The sequence below is a fragment of the Cucumis sativus genome, chromosome 2 (assembly GCF_000004075.3).
Source record: "Cucumis sativus cultivar 9930 chromosome 2, Cucumber_9930_V3, whole genome shotgun sequence".
NCBI lineage: Eukaryota > Viridiplantae > Streptophyta > Magnoliopsida > Cucurbitales > Cucurbitaceae > Cucumis > Cucumis sativus.
The window spans coordinates 7,856,140-7,872,964 of NC_026656.2; the positions used below are offsets into that span (position 1 = coordinate 7,856,140).

Sequence of the window (16,825 nt, forward strand, 5' to 3'; positions counted from 1 at the left end):
TATTATATAATTCCGAAAATATATATTATTTGTAATTAATGTGAGGGATAAAATGGTCATTAAAAGTCTGATTTTGAGACATTTGTGTAAAATCATGTTTAAAGTAAGTCTTCTGTCTAAATTTCTTTTTTTTAAAAAAGTGGAATAACAACCTTGAATACGAGACCTCTAGTTTAGATAAAAGGATTTGTACGTAAATGACATTTATTATAGGTCTATATTACAACATTGTCTTTTATTCTCTATTTATTTTTAAAAACAATCTAATAGATTGATTATTTACAAATATATCCCTCAAATAAGCCCACCATTTTCCAAAATCATTTTTCCAAAACCCTTCTTTCCAGATCCATTTCCCACAAAATCCTCTCTCTCAACACCAACCTTCTCAACCCGGCACCCCTACCACCATGGAAGATTCAGTTCTCACCTCCCTCTGTGTCATCTTTCCAACTGAGTTGTAGCCTTCATCTGTCTCCCGATCCACCACCCTCTCCATCAACCCCTGTTGTCTTGATGACGTGTTTGCCTACATCCAATCGTCACATGGGTTTTCTTTCTTAGATCTCCCTATCATTGGTTTCTTTCATAGATCTTGCCTCTCTGATTTCTTCCTTAGATCTTGTGAATGTGGTTTGATTAGATTCCACAGATGTGAATTTGGGCAACGAGCCCACCACACGAACACACATATGGGTAAATAAGCATATTTGGTTTATTTCAAATAATTTATGAATCTCTCCGGACGGTGTAAAACTTCGTTGAGAGATCCATAAGTTCTTGTAGTGGTTGTTGCTTTAATATATATTGTTATTTAATTATAGTTAGTACGACATATTATGTTGTATTTTGTAAATTCATGCAGTTTTCCCTTACACTATGTATCAATTATGCACTAGAATGTATGTATCTAAATTTAAGGGAAAAAAAAAAAGATGTTACTAACCCATTTTGAGCCCTAGTATAAGAAATTGAATTCCATAAAATTTTGTTTGCTTTCTTTAAAGGCTAAGTTATAGAAAATGCCCCTTAACTTTGCATTTTGTTTAAAAAATACCCTCAAACTTTCAATAAGGGTTCAAAAATACCCTTACAGTTAGTTTTAGATGGAAATCGTTAAAGTTTAGTTTAAAAATACGATTTTCAAAATTCCCTTTTTAACTTAAAAAATTTAAAAGAAATTACTTTCACAATTAGTTTATGAATTAAAATTATTTATATATAGTTGAAACAATAATAACTCTAAATTAAAAATATTTTATCGCTACCTTGAGCTCAGCTCAACTAGCTTTTATATTTTTTCGAATATAAGAGGTTTCAGGTTTAAATATTCACCCCATGTTGTATTTAAAAGACCTTTTAAAAAAATTATTTGGGTTAAAAATAACTCTGAATTAAAAATTCTCTCACAAATGTGTTGTCATGTTGTGCCTCTTTTAGTGAAAAAAACAAAGATGGGAGATATACTCCATTCTCCTAATCATTGTACATTGTGTTTTATTGAGAAGAGATTCTCTAAATGTAGGAGAGCTTAAATTTATTGATGAGATATTAATGACTTGGAATAAATTTATCACTATACACAAATAATAGAGATATTTTTAACTACAAATTTATCACTCTACAAATAAGAAAAATATTTTAAATTATTTTTGAAATGAGATTTATTAACGCTTTCCGTTCATATAATAATTGGAAGAGTTGTTTTAACTTTTTTTTTCTTTTAGTTTAAGAATATTTTTGAAACATTTTAATAGTCTAGTTGTATTTTTTAAATAAAACTTTAGAGATATTTTTTAAATAAAATGGGAAAGTATATAATTTAATGATAGTGTTGTGTGGATGTAGAGATGAAAAAGATGGATTCAGGTAGATTTGATAATAAAAGGACATATGAGAGAGATTAGAAAAGAAAAATAAAAACATTCTAGTTTTATTATAAATTATTCTACGTTTATTATCTCATACAAAGAATTAACAAAGAAAAGAGTAGAGAAAATGGACAAAAAATAATGAGAGGAACGGTGAAAATCTGATAAAGTTGGAAGAATCAATGACCACCGCCCATTGTTAAGGAGACATCGGATTGAGGTGGTGGATCGCGGGAGGACGAACATTGCACACATTGCACTTGCAAAAGAAGCAATTCCACCCATTACGAATGCGGGTAAGTTTCCTCCTCCGAAAGCAGCATCTAATGGCCCACTAACTGCGGATACGATAAACTGTGGAATCACAATGAAGAGGTTGAGAATTCCCAAGGAGAGGCCTGTTGTGATGTGAAGGGGGAGAGAAAGGAAAGAAGCATATGCTTTGTTAGCTAATTAATTATACATAAAGAAATTAGTAAAATAAACTGTCGTAAATTTCAATTTTCTTTTCACTACCTTGACCCGCATCCGATTCTGAAGAAAAGATGGACGCAAGCGCAAATGGAACACTAAAAGTGACTGACAATGGAATACCCAATATCGCAAAGATCGAAAATGCTCCTGCCCTGACGTTTAGTGGAGGAGGACGCAAACCATTAACGGACCTCCAACGCTCAGCAACCTTTGTAACCACGACGGTGGATCCCATGCAAACTGTAAATATAATGTTAACAATTCCCCACCACCATCTGAGGCCTCCTAAAATACGACTTATTGGCTCAATTCCCAAAGCTGAAAATCCCAAAACAAATGAGTTTACCATCAACCCAAGGGCCCCAGCACGAACACCAAGGTCATAGAACTTGACTTCTTCAGGACTCCCCTTTGGCTTTCCTCCGTACACTTCCAAACCCATCCAGTCAGTATCGTACATGATAAATGGGAACCAACCGATCCAGTTCAAGGCTGTTACCAGCAACAAAAGCCACATTGGCCTCTCCAACTTCTTGAGTGCTCCAAACAATTTCCCGAAAAAGGGTGTTGCTTCTTCGTCAATCTCCAATGGGTCAAATTGGTTCTCGCTCACCATCAACACAGCGAACGTGGTAACGAGGAGAAGGAATACAATGTCGATCAAGAAGCATGTTTTGAGGTTGGCACAGTAACTGTCACATGCTTTGGTTAGTGTGAAGGGAAGGAATTTGTAGAGTTTGTTATAGGACCCAGCTGCGTACCCCAAAACATTCCCTACCCCCATGAAGAATGAGAAAAATCCATTGGCCATTCTCATCTTCTTGTGGTTGTTACATGACATATCTGCCAACAGAGCTCTACAAGGGCCTTGGAGCATGTTGTTAGCAACATCAAGAACCCAAAATCCAACCACAAAGATGGCAACAGCTCTTGGTTTTGTGGGTTTGTTAAGCGGATCACCCACTGCATGCCCAATGTCTGCAGCAAAGCCAATGAGGAAAACTGCAGTTGCCACAAAAGTAGATCCAGCAACAATGAACGGCCGACGACGACCAAACCTAGAGGTGCAGCGATCACTGTAGTACCCGACAGTGGGTTGCACAATAAGTCCTGATAATGGTCCGCAAAGCCATATGAAAGCGGACCATGTATGTGAAACTCCAAGTTGTTGGACGTAAGGTGTTAGCAATGAAAGCTGTAGAGCCCAACCAAATTGGACTCCGGCTGCAATAGCTGCAACTATTATTATTTTTTGGTACGAACTTGAAGGGTCTGACGCCATCCCCTTCGACACAACACCTCCATGCTCCATGATGGTGCCTAATCCGGATTTTTAATACAACTCTTTTTTTCGTATTTGTGTTTCTCTTTTTCTGCTTTTTTTTCGTATTTGTGTTTCTCTTTTTCTGCTTTTTTTTCCAGAAAGGAAAAAGGAAATCACAATTCCAACATCAATACTACTGGATTTTTTTTTCTTTTTCTTTTTCCTTTTTTTGGGTTTTCTTCTCCTAATCCTTTCTGCACAAGTATAGATGCATGTAGTGATGAATGCTTAGGACATATGTGCTTGTGTGGCTTTTATATAGCTATGAAAATCATGGAAATTTGAAGCCAAAAATAGAATGGTTGAACAAGTAATTTTAGGAGAACCAACTGTCTAGATTCAATGTAAAGGTAAACATCTTGAACAATGGCTTTGACCTTAATTTTTTCTGTCCAAAATAGAAACATTAATGTATAAACTGATAATTGAAGACCAAATCTCACGTTGCGATGAATATGTAAAGAAATAACCGTAATCAAATGAGTCTCTCCCCCTTTTTTATTCTCCTTGCAAATAAACAGGAAAGCAAATACCCATTTAAAAATCATCAGAGAAGGAAGAGATTGAATTAGAGACGAAGTTGAGGATGACAATTTGGTTTAGATCTGTTCCAAACATACATTATTCTTTCTCAAATCGATTATTAAACACAATCTATATACATAGTTATCAAACATTGGAATAAATGCAATAAAAAACACATAGAGGATAAGATTTTATTGGTTATTGAAAAGTAGAAAGATAGTTATTAAGTGAGTTGCTGCCACAATTACAAAGTGACAAGACATTGATCATTACCCAAACACAAGTGTGATTTTTGGTTGAGCTCATATTTGTGTTTTATTGTTCTTTTTTTCTTCTATTGTTCTATGGAAGAAAGTAAAAAAACAAAATTCACAAATGAAGTTAAATTACTTCGATCAACAACTATTATTTTATATTTCATATTGCAATTATTGTACTATTGATATTTCAAAATTAAGATTCAGATAGAAAGAAGAAATAATTTTTTTAGTATAAGAATAAACAAATAATTAGGGCCTTAAAAACTGGGAGAATAAATAAATAATGAGTAGGTCATAAAAAAGAGGAAGAGAAATAAGTTTGTTGAAGAGTGATTTAGGAATAATAACAAATTTAAGATGGAGAAGTGAAAATTTTTCATATTTGCAAAATTCTAAAACAATGTGCTATAATTGCTATATAATATTCTCAAAATGCTATCATATGCAATTTCTCTCTTTTCTTTTTGTTTGGAGAGTTTAACCTTCTAATTTGGATGCGTTTGTAAGCTTTTAAGATTCGGCCTCTAATTCTTTGTGGACTTTGTTGGCATTATGATAGGTTTTCTCAATAACGGAACCACTAGTCTGTCATGCCATGTTTAAGAGTGGTCCGACGAGATCACTTATAACCCAGTATCATGGTGTTTTTCAAGTTCACTTTCTCCTACGAGATCACAAGATTGTGTGCGTTTTATTGGGCACACGACTATTGTTGTAGCTGCAAACTTACCCGTCTCTTTAGGAAATTTACGGAGAGCTTGAGAAAGCCCAAAGAATAATTGTTCATTGCTCATCAATTCATCCTAGAAAAGAAAAAGAAAAGGTTAGGAAGCAGCACCTTATCGATGAAGTATCTGGCACCTATAGAAACTATACAAGAACAAATTGAATTATTTAATCATTATCTCATTATATAAGAAAGTTGTTGGGAAGAATTACTTTACTTTTGATTTCACCCCAAACACCTCATATCAATAGAGATGGTTGGCCCTCACCTCACTTATATCTCAAAGATCTTCCCTTTATCTAGGCAATGTAGGGCTTTAGACACAATCCAACAGAACTTAATTTTCTAGCCAACCGGAGGGTGAAGTCGAAAATTAATCCAGGAAATTTATGAACAAAAAAGTACATAATTTCAACGGACGGTATGAAATATTTGATTTAACAGAATTGATTAAAATGCATGGCTGATGCATTACTTGGCCATACTGAGTTCAATGAAAGAAGATGCTGCAATAGGGGTCATAGTGAGTTCAATATAGGAAGATCCTTCATGTAACAATTGAGAGGAGCTCAATCGGAGAAATAAAAGATTTTTCACACATGTTCCATCTATAGCAGCCCCAGCATAGTTCATCTCGCTCCACCATACTCTTTGTAAGTGGCAACTCATGGCAATGTTGGCTAACACACAATAATAATATTGTTATTCTAGCCCGTTTAAATTTACTTCTTTCGTAGTGATTTACTGATTTGGAAAAACTACTCTCAGGAAGACCATGGTCCAAATCACAATTGGTACCTATGAACTATGGCGAGGCTAAGAATGTTTTATAAGTACTAAGTCGACATTATTGTTACTTGACACTTTCAAAGGAAATAGTGGGTAGGGCAGATACATAAGACTTGTAACCCTTACTAAAAGAAATATGAAATCCAACCTCTTCAGTAGCAAGTTCTAAAGCAATTATGTTACTAATATCACAGCAATCGAACCATGCGATGCCAGTACACCACAAATGTAGATATGAAAACCATAAAGCTCGTATGATACTGACCAAGCAATCCAGACGGGCATTAATGGTTTCGATATCTTTTAATGGCTGTAAAAGATTGGCAGGAAGAAGTCTAGACCTGTAACAAAATCTTGACCGAAACTGCAGTGACAGTAAAGCACAAAATTTTAAAATAAACACGAGGAAGGGACTAAAAACATACATATTCACATGAGTACTTAACAATAACTGTATATCAAAATAATGTTCTATAAGGAATGAATGACTCATTTTATGTGATATTCAATTACATGTCATCAAATGCTACTTTAGATGACAACTTGAAGATGTAAACTATCAAAATTTGCAGCAACAAGTGGAAAAGAGAAAACCAACCAACATTTAATTTCATACCCTCCTATAGTTTTTGTTGTTTTGAGCATGTTATACAGACTTGTCTTCTTGTTTTTCTATAATTAAGGCAACCAATCTCCACGGGCAAGCAATTTAAGTTGACCTTCTTCACGGTAGCAAAAAATCTATCACCCAAAACAGAAACTCCAACCATGCCATCAGGTGCGAGCTTGTTAGGAGAAACAAGTATGACCATTGGCTCATAAAAATGCAGCAAAGTTTTTGTATTCTGGTAGGAGCTGCTGGTCTCGATATATTGAGAAAGATGAAGTGAAGCTGATCTCAAGTCAAACGCAGCAACTCCAACCTGGACGAGGATTGATCTCAAGTAAGCAATTCACCTATGTTAGTAGCCGAAGCAAAATCTTCGGCAAGCAGTTATACGGTAAAATGAACTAACCTCTATCTCTCAGATTCATGTCCTTTAATTAAAATTTAGAGAGTATAAACCGTTCCAATTTAAGCTTAAGAATGATTTACTCAACCGCAAAACAACCTCCAAATTACTTATTCATTACTCAATAAGTTCGAAGTTCGTACAAAGGCATTAAAGCTACAGGAAATGCACAAAAAGCATCGGTACATATAAATTCATCATGCGCGGCCTGTATTTTCTAGTTTTAGGCAAAATAAGAAAATGTAGTAAATATTATGGGCTCATGAGTTTGGCGGGAAACGATCCCAACCTCCGAAAATAAATATATATGTTGAAAAATTACTAAATCCAATCTTTAGTCGTAAAGTTTGTTTGTTTGTTTATATTCGAAATTTTTAGCATAAAAAGACAATAATTACAATTTAGGATTTGGCGGGAAACTTAATATTGGTTCAAAAAGAAAATATATATCTACACAAATAAGACTCAGTCCTTCATATTTCTCTCAACGTGTTGGATTCTTGATTTTTCTCCCTACGAGGTGGATTCTTGATTTTTCTCTCTACGAGGTGGATTCTTGATTTTTCTCTCTTAGCTAAAGAGTGTCAAGAGGCGGATTCTTTTCTTCATAATTCGCACCTTCTCTCGAACATTTCTCCATATTAATTTCGGTGAGCTTTTCTTTCATTTTCTTTAAGGCTTTTTTATATATGTTAGTGTACTCAAGGAAACCCATGGAAAATTAATTATTGGGTAGGTAGGCACCGTAGATTCAACCCATGACCTCTTAGTTAGTTATGACATTTTTACCACTAAGCCAACCTTAGATTCAACCCATGACCTCTTAGTTAGTTATGACATTTATACCACTAGATTAATCTAATGATGATTTCTTTTTCTTTAAGTTTAAGTGGGTTGCATTGTGTTTCCATATACATAAAAACTCCCTTAAGCTGTTTGTTGCATTTCTTGAAGATATTTTAAGTATATTTCCATCATAATTTTTGTGAAATTAAGATCTTTAATTGTTGTGCTTTCAAACGTGAAAATTTAAAACGTTGCTTATACCAAAATTTGAAAATTTGCACCCAAATTTAAGCGGACATATTTCCAATTTTTCCCTCTAAATTTCTGGTTGAAATGTATAAAAACTAATATACATATCCAAGTTCAATTACTAAATATCAAAACAAAAAATCTGTAAAAATTAAAACTAAAGTATATTGCAAATATATATGAATAAAACGAAGTCTCATATTACATCATAATTTCAACATTGTCTCTAATTTCACCACAGTTTCACGTGTGGATTTTTTTTTTCTTTTCTAAGTTTAATTATCTTGTAATTTTGTTTCTAATATATAATAACAATGCATCCAATAGTAATTATGGAATATATATATATTTTGCTTGACATCTCTTTGTCACGTTTTCTCTCAGCAAGCATTCAAAAAGATGAAGATGATGCAAACAAAACGGAGATATGTAGATTATCATGTGTTAAAACCCAAAGTTCTTTCAACCAAAGTTACAACGGCTATGAAACCATATAACATTTACCAAAGAAAGGAATCCAACAGTGATCGTGAATTGGCAAACTTCAAATGCCCATCACCAAAGAAGAATAACATTGAGCTATTGCCCATAAAGCCAAACACTACTATTGTAGTGTTGTCACCAAGACGGGCTGCACGAGTTGAAGTGTTAAAAGCCAAATTTGGAAGCACCATTTTGAAGGCTCAACAAAAACTTCAAAATTCCAATAATGATTCTAATAAGTATGAATATGTTGTTGTTGGTGCGACTCCAAAGGCATGCTCAATATTACAAGAACAAAAACGAGCTTCAAGGGAAGCTCTTGACAAGATCAACCCAGTGTTTAATTTCAACGAGAATCTCGATTCCATGAGAGAATTTGAAAAGATATTGGAGTCGGGCGCTTGATTGAGGTAATATGCAATTTAATTATTTTATCTCTATGCAATCAATTTTTTCAATGACACGTGCGAAATGTTAGAAACAATTAGGTTTTGCATGAATGATTTACGTAGCTCTAGGACAGTTGGGAATATATATATACAAGTTTTTTTCTTCAAAGTCCTAAGTATAAGTAATTACTTAAAAGAATGTTTCGTGATCTTTCATTTAAATTGTAATTATAAATTTATATGTGATTTTTCTTTCAAATAGAAAATAATATGTAGTTCTAATTTGATAATAGAATCAAAGAAAATAATGGTCAAGAGTTGGAAGGAGCGGATGTACGTGTTTAAACTTGAAGATTTGAAGACTTATGTTCCCCAGTGAAGTAGTTTTTCAGATCAGTTCATATATATGCTATTACTCTATATAGTTTGTAATTAAACTACTTAATCGTATTCAATAAAATTGAGTTGTTATTTTATTTTGTATTTAATTTTCACAACCTTAATTTACTTTAATTGAGAAATTGAGAAATTGAGTTGTTACCATTTTACTTTAATTTCAAATGTTTAATTTTAGTGATGAATGTATGTACTTAAATGTAGTCTCCCGAAGTTAATATTTTTCATGCAACAGAACACAATATATTAATATATTTTTAAAATTGATAGTGAAAATGCATGCTAATAGAAAACAAAAGGCAATCAGAAATTTTATTGATAACTAGTATAGTAAAGACTAAATTTAAGATTTATTGGAAGTCGATAAAATTTAAATAGAGAAGAACTAAAATTAAATCAACTCTAAACAGGACATGGACTAAAATTTATTTTGTCAATTCTAGTTAATTTCTTTCAAATGTGTTTTGTCAGATTTTTTTTGACAAATATGAAATTAGTTTTATTTTTATTTAAAACATGTGAAATATTTTCTTTATATTTAGGATCATTTATCAATATCTTTTAATAAAAAGTCAAAAAAAGATCTTCCTTAAATATCTTCTTTTTAAAGAAGATGATATTCCTCATATTTAGGAATATTTGATTGTAAGTTCTTTTTTGGTGGTTTGAAAACAGAAGTTCTATAAAATTCGTAGCATATTAAATATTTAAATTCTAGTTTAAATGTATTTCATACTATATATTCATAAATTATAAAGTTAGTCTTACTTATCTACTAAAATTTAGTTAAGAATAAATAATTATTAATTTATTTTTAAATATAATATAAGAAGATATATATATTATAGGTCTTCGAGACCGAAAAATATGTCAATCATATCACTTCATCTGTTTAAAATAGTTTTATTATTATTATTATTATTTTGCTTACCAAAGTATTACTTTCTAGTTATTATTATTATTTTTTAATTTTAAAATTCGCAGAAATTCTAGTCTCCGATTTCAATGGATAAATCTCTCTAGTTGCCACGGAGTTTGCTGTGAAGAAAATATGTGCATAAGATTCATCCACTATCGCCACAACGTCGGACGCTCCCAACGCAACCAACGCGTGCTCCCGTGAAGAACCACAGCTGAAGTTGTCGTCAATAATTATGATGAAATATTTGGTTTTCATTTCTTCAGATTCCACGAAGCGTGTGGAATAAGAGGGAGGCCAATTAGGGCGTAGGATTTGAGCTTCTTGTATTCGCCGAGATTAGAGGGGATCAAAGTCAGGTACTCAGCCGGAATAATTGGAATGGAAAGAACGGAATTCAAGGTGTTATTCAAAATAAGTTAATTTAAATATTTAAGAAAGATTGGTTTACTAGTGAAAAAGATCATAATATTAGGACTGTGTAATAATCATTGGCAGGAGCCAAGTTACCTCTTTCTAATGTTTGCATATTTTTCGTTTTCACAAACAGATTTGTAAATATTTGCAAGCAGAAAACTCTTTGCTTCCTTAAATACCTGAAATTTTGAACGAACCCATCACAAGTACGTGCTGGACTTTTGAAGAGCCTTCTATATATTTTGGAAAGAATATTACCTTTGAGAGTAAAGGCAATGCCTCAAGGGCAGTTTTTGGCAGAATAATGCTAGATATCAAATTTCATAAAACTTTACCAAAGATCCTCCTCTTAATCATCTTTTCGTCTTCTTACGAAAACTAAACGGCAACATTTCAATACTTCAGAATTTTAAAAAATCTCCGTTACTTAGTGACCCAAATCCTTTATTTATACTACTCTTTAACCCAGATTAATCATCCTTAGTCCTTTGTCCGATTGCCATCTTCTACTAAAAACCTTACAGGTGTAAATTAATATTTATCTTAGGGATGCTTAAATCCTTAATCTTACACGTTAACCTCTGTAAAATCAGATTTGGCATTTTCTCGCCAAACCTTTCTTCTCGTCTAATTCCATTATGTGAATAGCTTTAATCGCTTAACTTAACTTATGAAGGTCTTAATGCGTAACTCTTCTCGCGAAGATCATTTCTCATGTAAACACCTAGACTTCATAGGTCTTATCGCAAATCCTTCTTTTCTCAAATCTTCCGCACAAACTATCCTCTTAATCATGTAGACTGACCCAGACGCCTTTGTCTAAATCGTCAAAAAATAAACACTTGAACAAAATTTACTTTTTATGCTCAAATTAGAAGTGCGTCTCACACAAAGGCTATTATATAGTAATGATAACATTGAGAACATGCTATTATGAGTTAAAGATAGCTTTAATGATTAATGTTATTGAATGTTTTCAAGTCATGCATACATGTTATATTTTCTTACTCTATTATAGTATCCATCGTAGTTTTACGAAAAAGCTATAAAAAGTTTCAGACTTTTAATAACATGCTATCAGGACCTTTCGAAAAGGCTATGAAAAGTCTTTTATAGCCTTTTTCGTTAGCTATTGTAAGCATTATTTCTTGTAGATTAGTGATATGTCAAGATGGAAGATTCCTAAAAATTCAAAGGAGGTTAAGAATGTTCTAGTGAAAGTCGTATGGTATTTCTCCCCAATTCCAATTCCAATTCCAAGTTTTTTGTTATTGACCAATAGAAAATATCGTCACATGTTCAGGATCTTGATCTTCAATCCATAAATCTAGCAAACCCTTTAGAAGTGGCTAACTTGGAACAATTTGTTCTTATTCCATATATAATATCGGGTAAATAAAAAAGAGAGACACATTAATCTTTTTTAATTTAAGGTTAAATGTATAGTAACATTGAAAATGTTGGTTATTGTAGTTTCTATTGGATGTTGCATGTCATCAATCTTTGAGAAAATTGTGTTTATGTGTTGTACTCTTCTCAAAGTAAAGTTCAAAAAGACATTATTCATGGAGCTATAAATATGTAAAGTATTGTATGCACTTTATTACTTCTTACTTCACTTTATTACTGTCTTATGATGTTTCAAAATATTCAGAGGATTAAAGACATGACAAGTTAAACATGATCTACAACACTATCGGTCTACTCCAAAATTGAAACCTGTAAAGGTAAATTTGCATTGACACATAATTATTTCCGATGAACCAGAACAATTATACATGTAATGCCCTCGTGAATTGGATTTTGTAGGGTGTGGGTAATATGTCCAAAAGTATATACACGAAATAGTGTATAATTATTCTAGTGCTCCCATTACCTAACTTTGTACGTAAATATTTCATGTTTTAAATATTTCAATTTAATAAATGATATAAACTGATCATTCTTTCCATATCTTTCTTTTTGTAGTTCAATACAAAAAATGCATATAGGCAAGAAGAGATTGACGAGATTCGTATAAAATGAACAAGTTTTGTTGGCCGATTTGTGTAAACTTCTACATGTTTTTTTTTTTTTTTGTCAAGTTAAGGTAGTAGTTGACTAGTGGAGGAGCTTGTTGCATATACTTTAATTTTGAGATTTTTTGCTTGTAACTTTCTACTTGTATTTTTTGTAAGAACGAGCGATCTTGTAGTTTATTAGATAGTTTATACATTTATTTTATTTTGTGGAGAAACTTGTTGGGAATCTATGATGTCGATTTTAAACCAATATTGTTGACCTCTTTAATGTCAATTTAAACTGATATCAAAGCACAACCGACATTAAAGGACTTTAATAACACTATCATAGATGTCGGTTTTCAACCGATATCGTACCTCTTTAATGTCGGTGTTAAACTAACATTAAAGTCCAATTTTGTTGTAGTGAAAAACAAACAAAATAAATTATGATACCGGTAAAAACAGAAAATTTTGCATGTGGATAAAATTGCAAAATAAAAAACATGAATAATAATAATGTCGAAGAGAGAAAAAAAAAGACGATGATCGAACAAGAGAAAGAAGATTTAAAATTTTAAAATGCGTTAACAAAACTGTGTTTTTCTTCTAAAATGGCAAAACGAATAAAAAAGGCAATAAGTAGGAATATGAAGAAACACAAAATATCCCTATATACACAAATTGCCCTTTCTATCTCTAAAATAAACCATAGTTACACTTTTAATAACTTCATACACACAATTACACATACACACTTGTCTAATCAAAATTCAGCAGACCCTTCATCTTCATTTTTCTTTTTTATTCTCCATCTTCCATCATCCTTTTTCCAAGTCCAGGTTCAGATTACATTCTATTTTCTTGAATCGAGCAAACCCTTAAATTATACCTTGAAGCAGCAAACCTTAATCTCCACTCTCCTTTTTCCAACTCCATCCTACATTTACATTTGAAGTATCAATATCATTTTCAACTTCATCATGTATGCATTTTCAAGAAGAAGAATAGAAACAAATTACAATTCCATTTGAAACATGCAAACACTCATCTTCATTTTTCATCTTCCATCTTTGATCTTCAAATCTATAGCCTGCAATCTCGAATACTTGGGATTGAAGAACAAAAACGTTCACTCGGAAGAACAAATATACAAGAGATGATGATGAACAAAAGAAAATGTATTAACAATTGTAATTATGTTGTAATTATACACTATTAAGGGTACAGTAATATAATTTATATGTAATTATTTCAAATGTCGGATCATAGAAGTGAGGAAAGCGAAACGAAAGATGATACAGAAGACCATGAGAAAAAAGAAAAAAAACAAACCAGTGAAGAGATTGGCTATGTGTTAAAAGTTAAAATTTAATATGAAAACTAATTTTATTGAGATTCAACCGATTAAGGTTATTTTAGAATAAAAACAAGGGTGTGAAATCAACCAATAAAAAATAATAATATGATTATTTTGAAATAAAAAACGAATCAAGTTGATAAAATCTTAATTTTGATCTATTAAACTTTAAAAAATGTCAATTTAAGTTCTTAATTTATTTTTCTTTTTAAAAAAATGATAATGCGTCTTCTATCTTTGAATGATTGGATTCTATCATATTATTTAAATGGATAAATAACGAAAGAAATTTTTCTAATTTATGTTATAAATCTTTTATGCTAACACAATAAACACCAAAACATATTATCAAATAAACCCAAAAGTTAAATTTTGTTCTTTTTTTCCCTCCAAAACTCAAATCTCTCACATCCCTTCTCCAACCCCACTTTTTTTTTTCAAATTGGAATCTTGAAATAAATCAAAAGAACATTGAATAGAGTAAATAAAAGTGGAACTAACACATTGATGTTATGTAACGAGACCCAACTTCTTATACTAAGTTAAAGTCATTACTTTAAAATATATAATAATTTTGACACTTTTTTTTAAAAAAAAGAAAACTAAGTTTTCATTAAAATAATTTCAAATAATTGTTGGAAAACACAAAATTTAAGATAAATAAATAAAGAAAACTGGACTTTGACCAATTTTAAGGATGTAACATAAATAAATGACATGAAATGTTTCACATAGAAATACTAAAACATGAATGATGGAAAAGGTGAAGCAAAATTGAATTTTCATATGGCACATCATGAACCCTTCCTATTGCTGGAACTTTTCTTTGCCTCTAGCTTTGCCTGAAATATTAAAGATAACAATGAGTAAATATAAACGTATATTCAGTAAGGGACCCGCTACTAGTCTCGTAAAGTGTTTATTAACTTCTCATTAGAATCTCGTGAGAACGTACCCAAAACTATCGTGTGCCCAATAAAACACACAATCTTGTGATCTCGTAGGAGAAAGTGAACTTGAAAAACACCATGATACTGGGTTGTAGTGTTCCTGTCGGACCACTCTTAAACATGGCATGACAGACTAGTGGTTCCGTTATTGAGAAAACCTATCATAATGCCAACAAAATCCACAAAGAATTAGAGCTCGAATCTTAAAAGCTTACAAACGCATCCAAATTAGAAGGTTAAACTCTCCAAACAAAAAGAAAAGAGAGAAATTGCATATGATAGCATTTTGAGAATGTTATATAGCAATTATTGAGAATGTTTTAGAATTTTGCAAATATGACAAAATTTTCACTTCTCCATCTTAAATTTGTTATTATTCCTAAATCACCCTTCAACAACTTATTTCTCTTCCTCTTTTTGATGACCTACTCATTATTTATTTATTCTCACAGTTTTTAAGACCCTAATTATTTGTTTATTCTTATACTAAAAAATTATATTTAGTCTTCTTAAATTGACCCTAGTTATCTCGAAGACCTACAATATATATATCTTCTTAAATTATATTTAAAAATAAATTAATAATTATTTATTCTTAACTAAATTTTAGTGGATAAGTAAGACTAACTTTATAATTTATGAATATATAGTATGAAATACATTTAAACTAGAATTTAAATATTTAATATGCTACGAATTTTATAGAACTTCTGTTTTCAAACCACCAAAAAAGAACTTACAATCAAATATTCCTAAATATGAGGAATATCATCTTCTTTAAAAAAGAAGATATTTAAGGAAGATCTTTTGACTCTTTATTAAAAGATATTGATAAATGATCCTAAATATAAAGAAAATATTTCACATGTTTTAAATAAAAATAAAACTAATTTCATATTTGTTAAAAAAAATCTGACAAAACACATTTGAAAGTAATTAACGAGAATTGACAAAATAAATTTTAGTCCATGTCCTATTTAGAGTTGATTTAATTTTAGTTTTCTCTATTTAAATTTTATCGACTTCCAATAAATCTTAAATTTAGTCTTTACTATACTAGTTATCAATAAAATTTCTGAGTGCCTTTTGTTTTCTATTAGCATGCATTTTCACAATGAATTTTAAAAATATATTAATATATTGTGTTATGTTGCATGAAAAATATTAACTTCCCAAGACTACATTTAACTACATACATTCATCACTAAAATTAAACATTTGAAATTAAAGTAAAATGGTAACAACTCAATTTCTCAATTAAAGTAAATTAAGGTTGTGAAAATTAAATATAAAATAAAATAACAACTCAATTTTATTGAATACGAATAAGTAGTTTAATTACAAACTATGTAGGGTAAGAGCATATAAAAAAAGGTCATTACGAACTGATCTGAAAACTACTTCACTGGGGAACATAAGTCTTCAAATCTTCAAGTTTAAACACGTACATCCGCTCCTTCCAACTCTTGACCATTATTTTCTTTGATTCTATTATCAAATTAGAACTACGTATTATTTTCTATTTGAAAGAAAAATCACATATAAATTTATAATTACAATTTAAATGAAAGATCACGAAACATTCTTTTAAGTAATTACTTATACTTAGGACTTTGAAGAAAAAAACTTGTATATATATATTTCCAACTGTCCTAGAGCTACGTAAATCATTTATGCAAACCTAATTGTTTCTAACATTTCGCACGTGTCATTGAAAAAATTGATTACATAGAGATAAAATAATTAAATTGCATATTACCTCAATCAAGCGCCCGACTCCAATATCTTTTCAAATTCTCTCATGGAATCGAGATTCTCGTTGAAATTAAACACTGGGTTGATCTTGTCAAGAGCTTCCCTTGAAGCTCGTTTTTGTTCTTGTAATATTGAGCA

The 16,825-nt window shown here is 31.2% G+C and overlaps 1 protein-coding gene across 1 annotated transcript; it reads right to left on the bottom strand.

The window, feature by feature from the left end:
• Positions 1-1,910: 1,910 nt before the first annotated feature.
• LOC116401998 (sucrose transport protein SUC8-like) lies at positions 1,911-3,657 on the bottom strand. Its single transcript, XM_031880643.1, is given in 3 exon segments — positions 1,911-2,101; positions 2,103-2,269; positions 2,388-3,657. Coding segments are annotated over 3 exon segments (1,488 nt in total). The 3' UTR covers positions 1,911-2,050.
• Between the last annotated feature and the right edge of the window lie 13,168 nt (positions 3,658-16,825).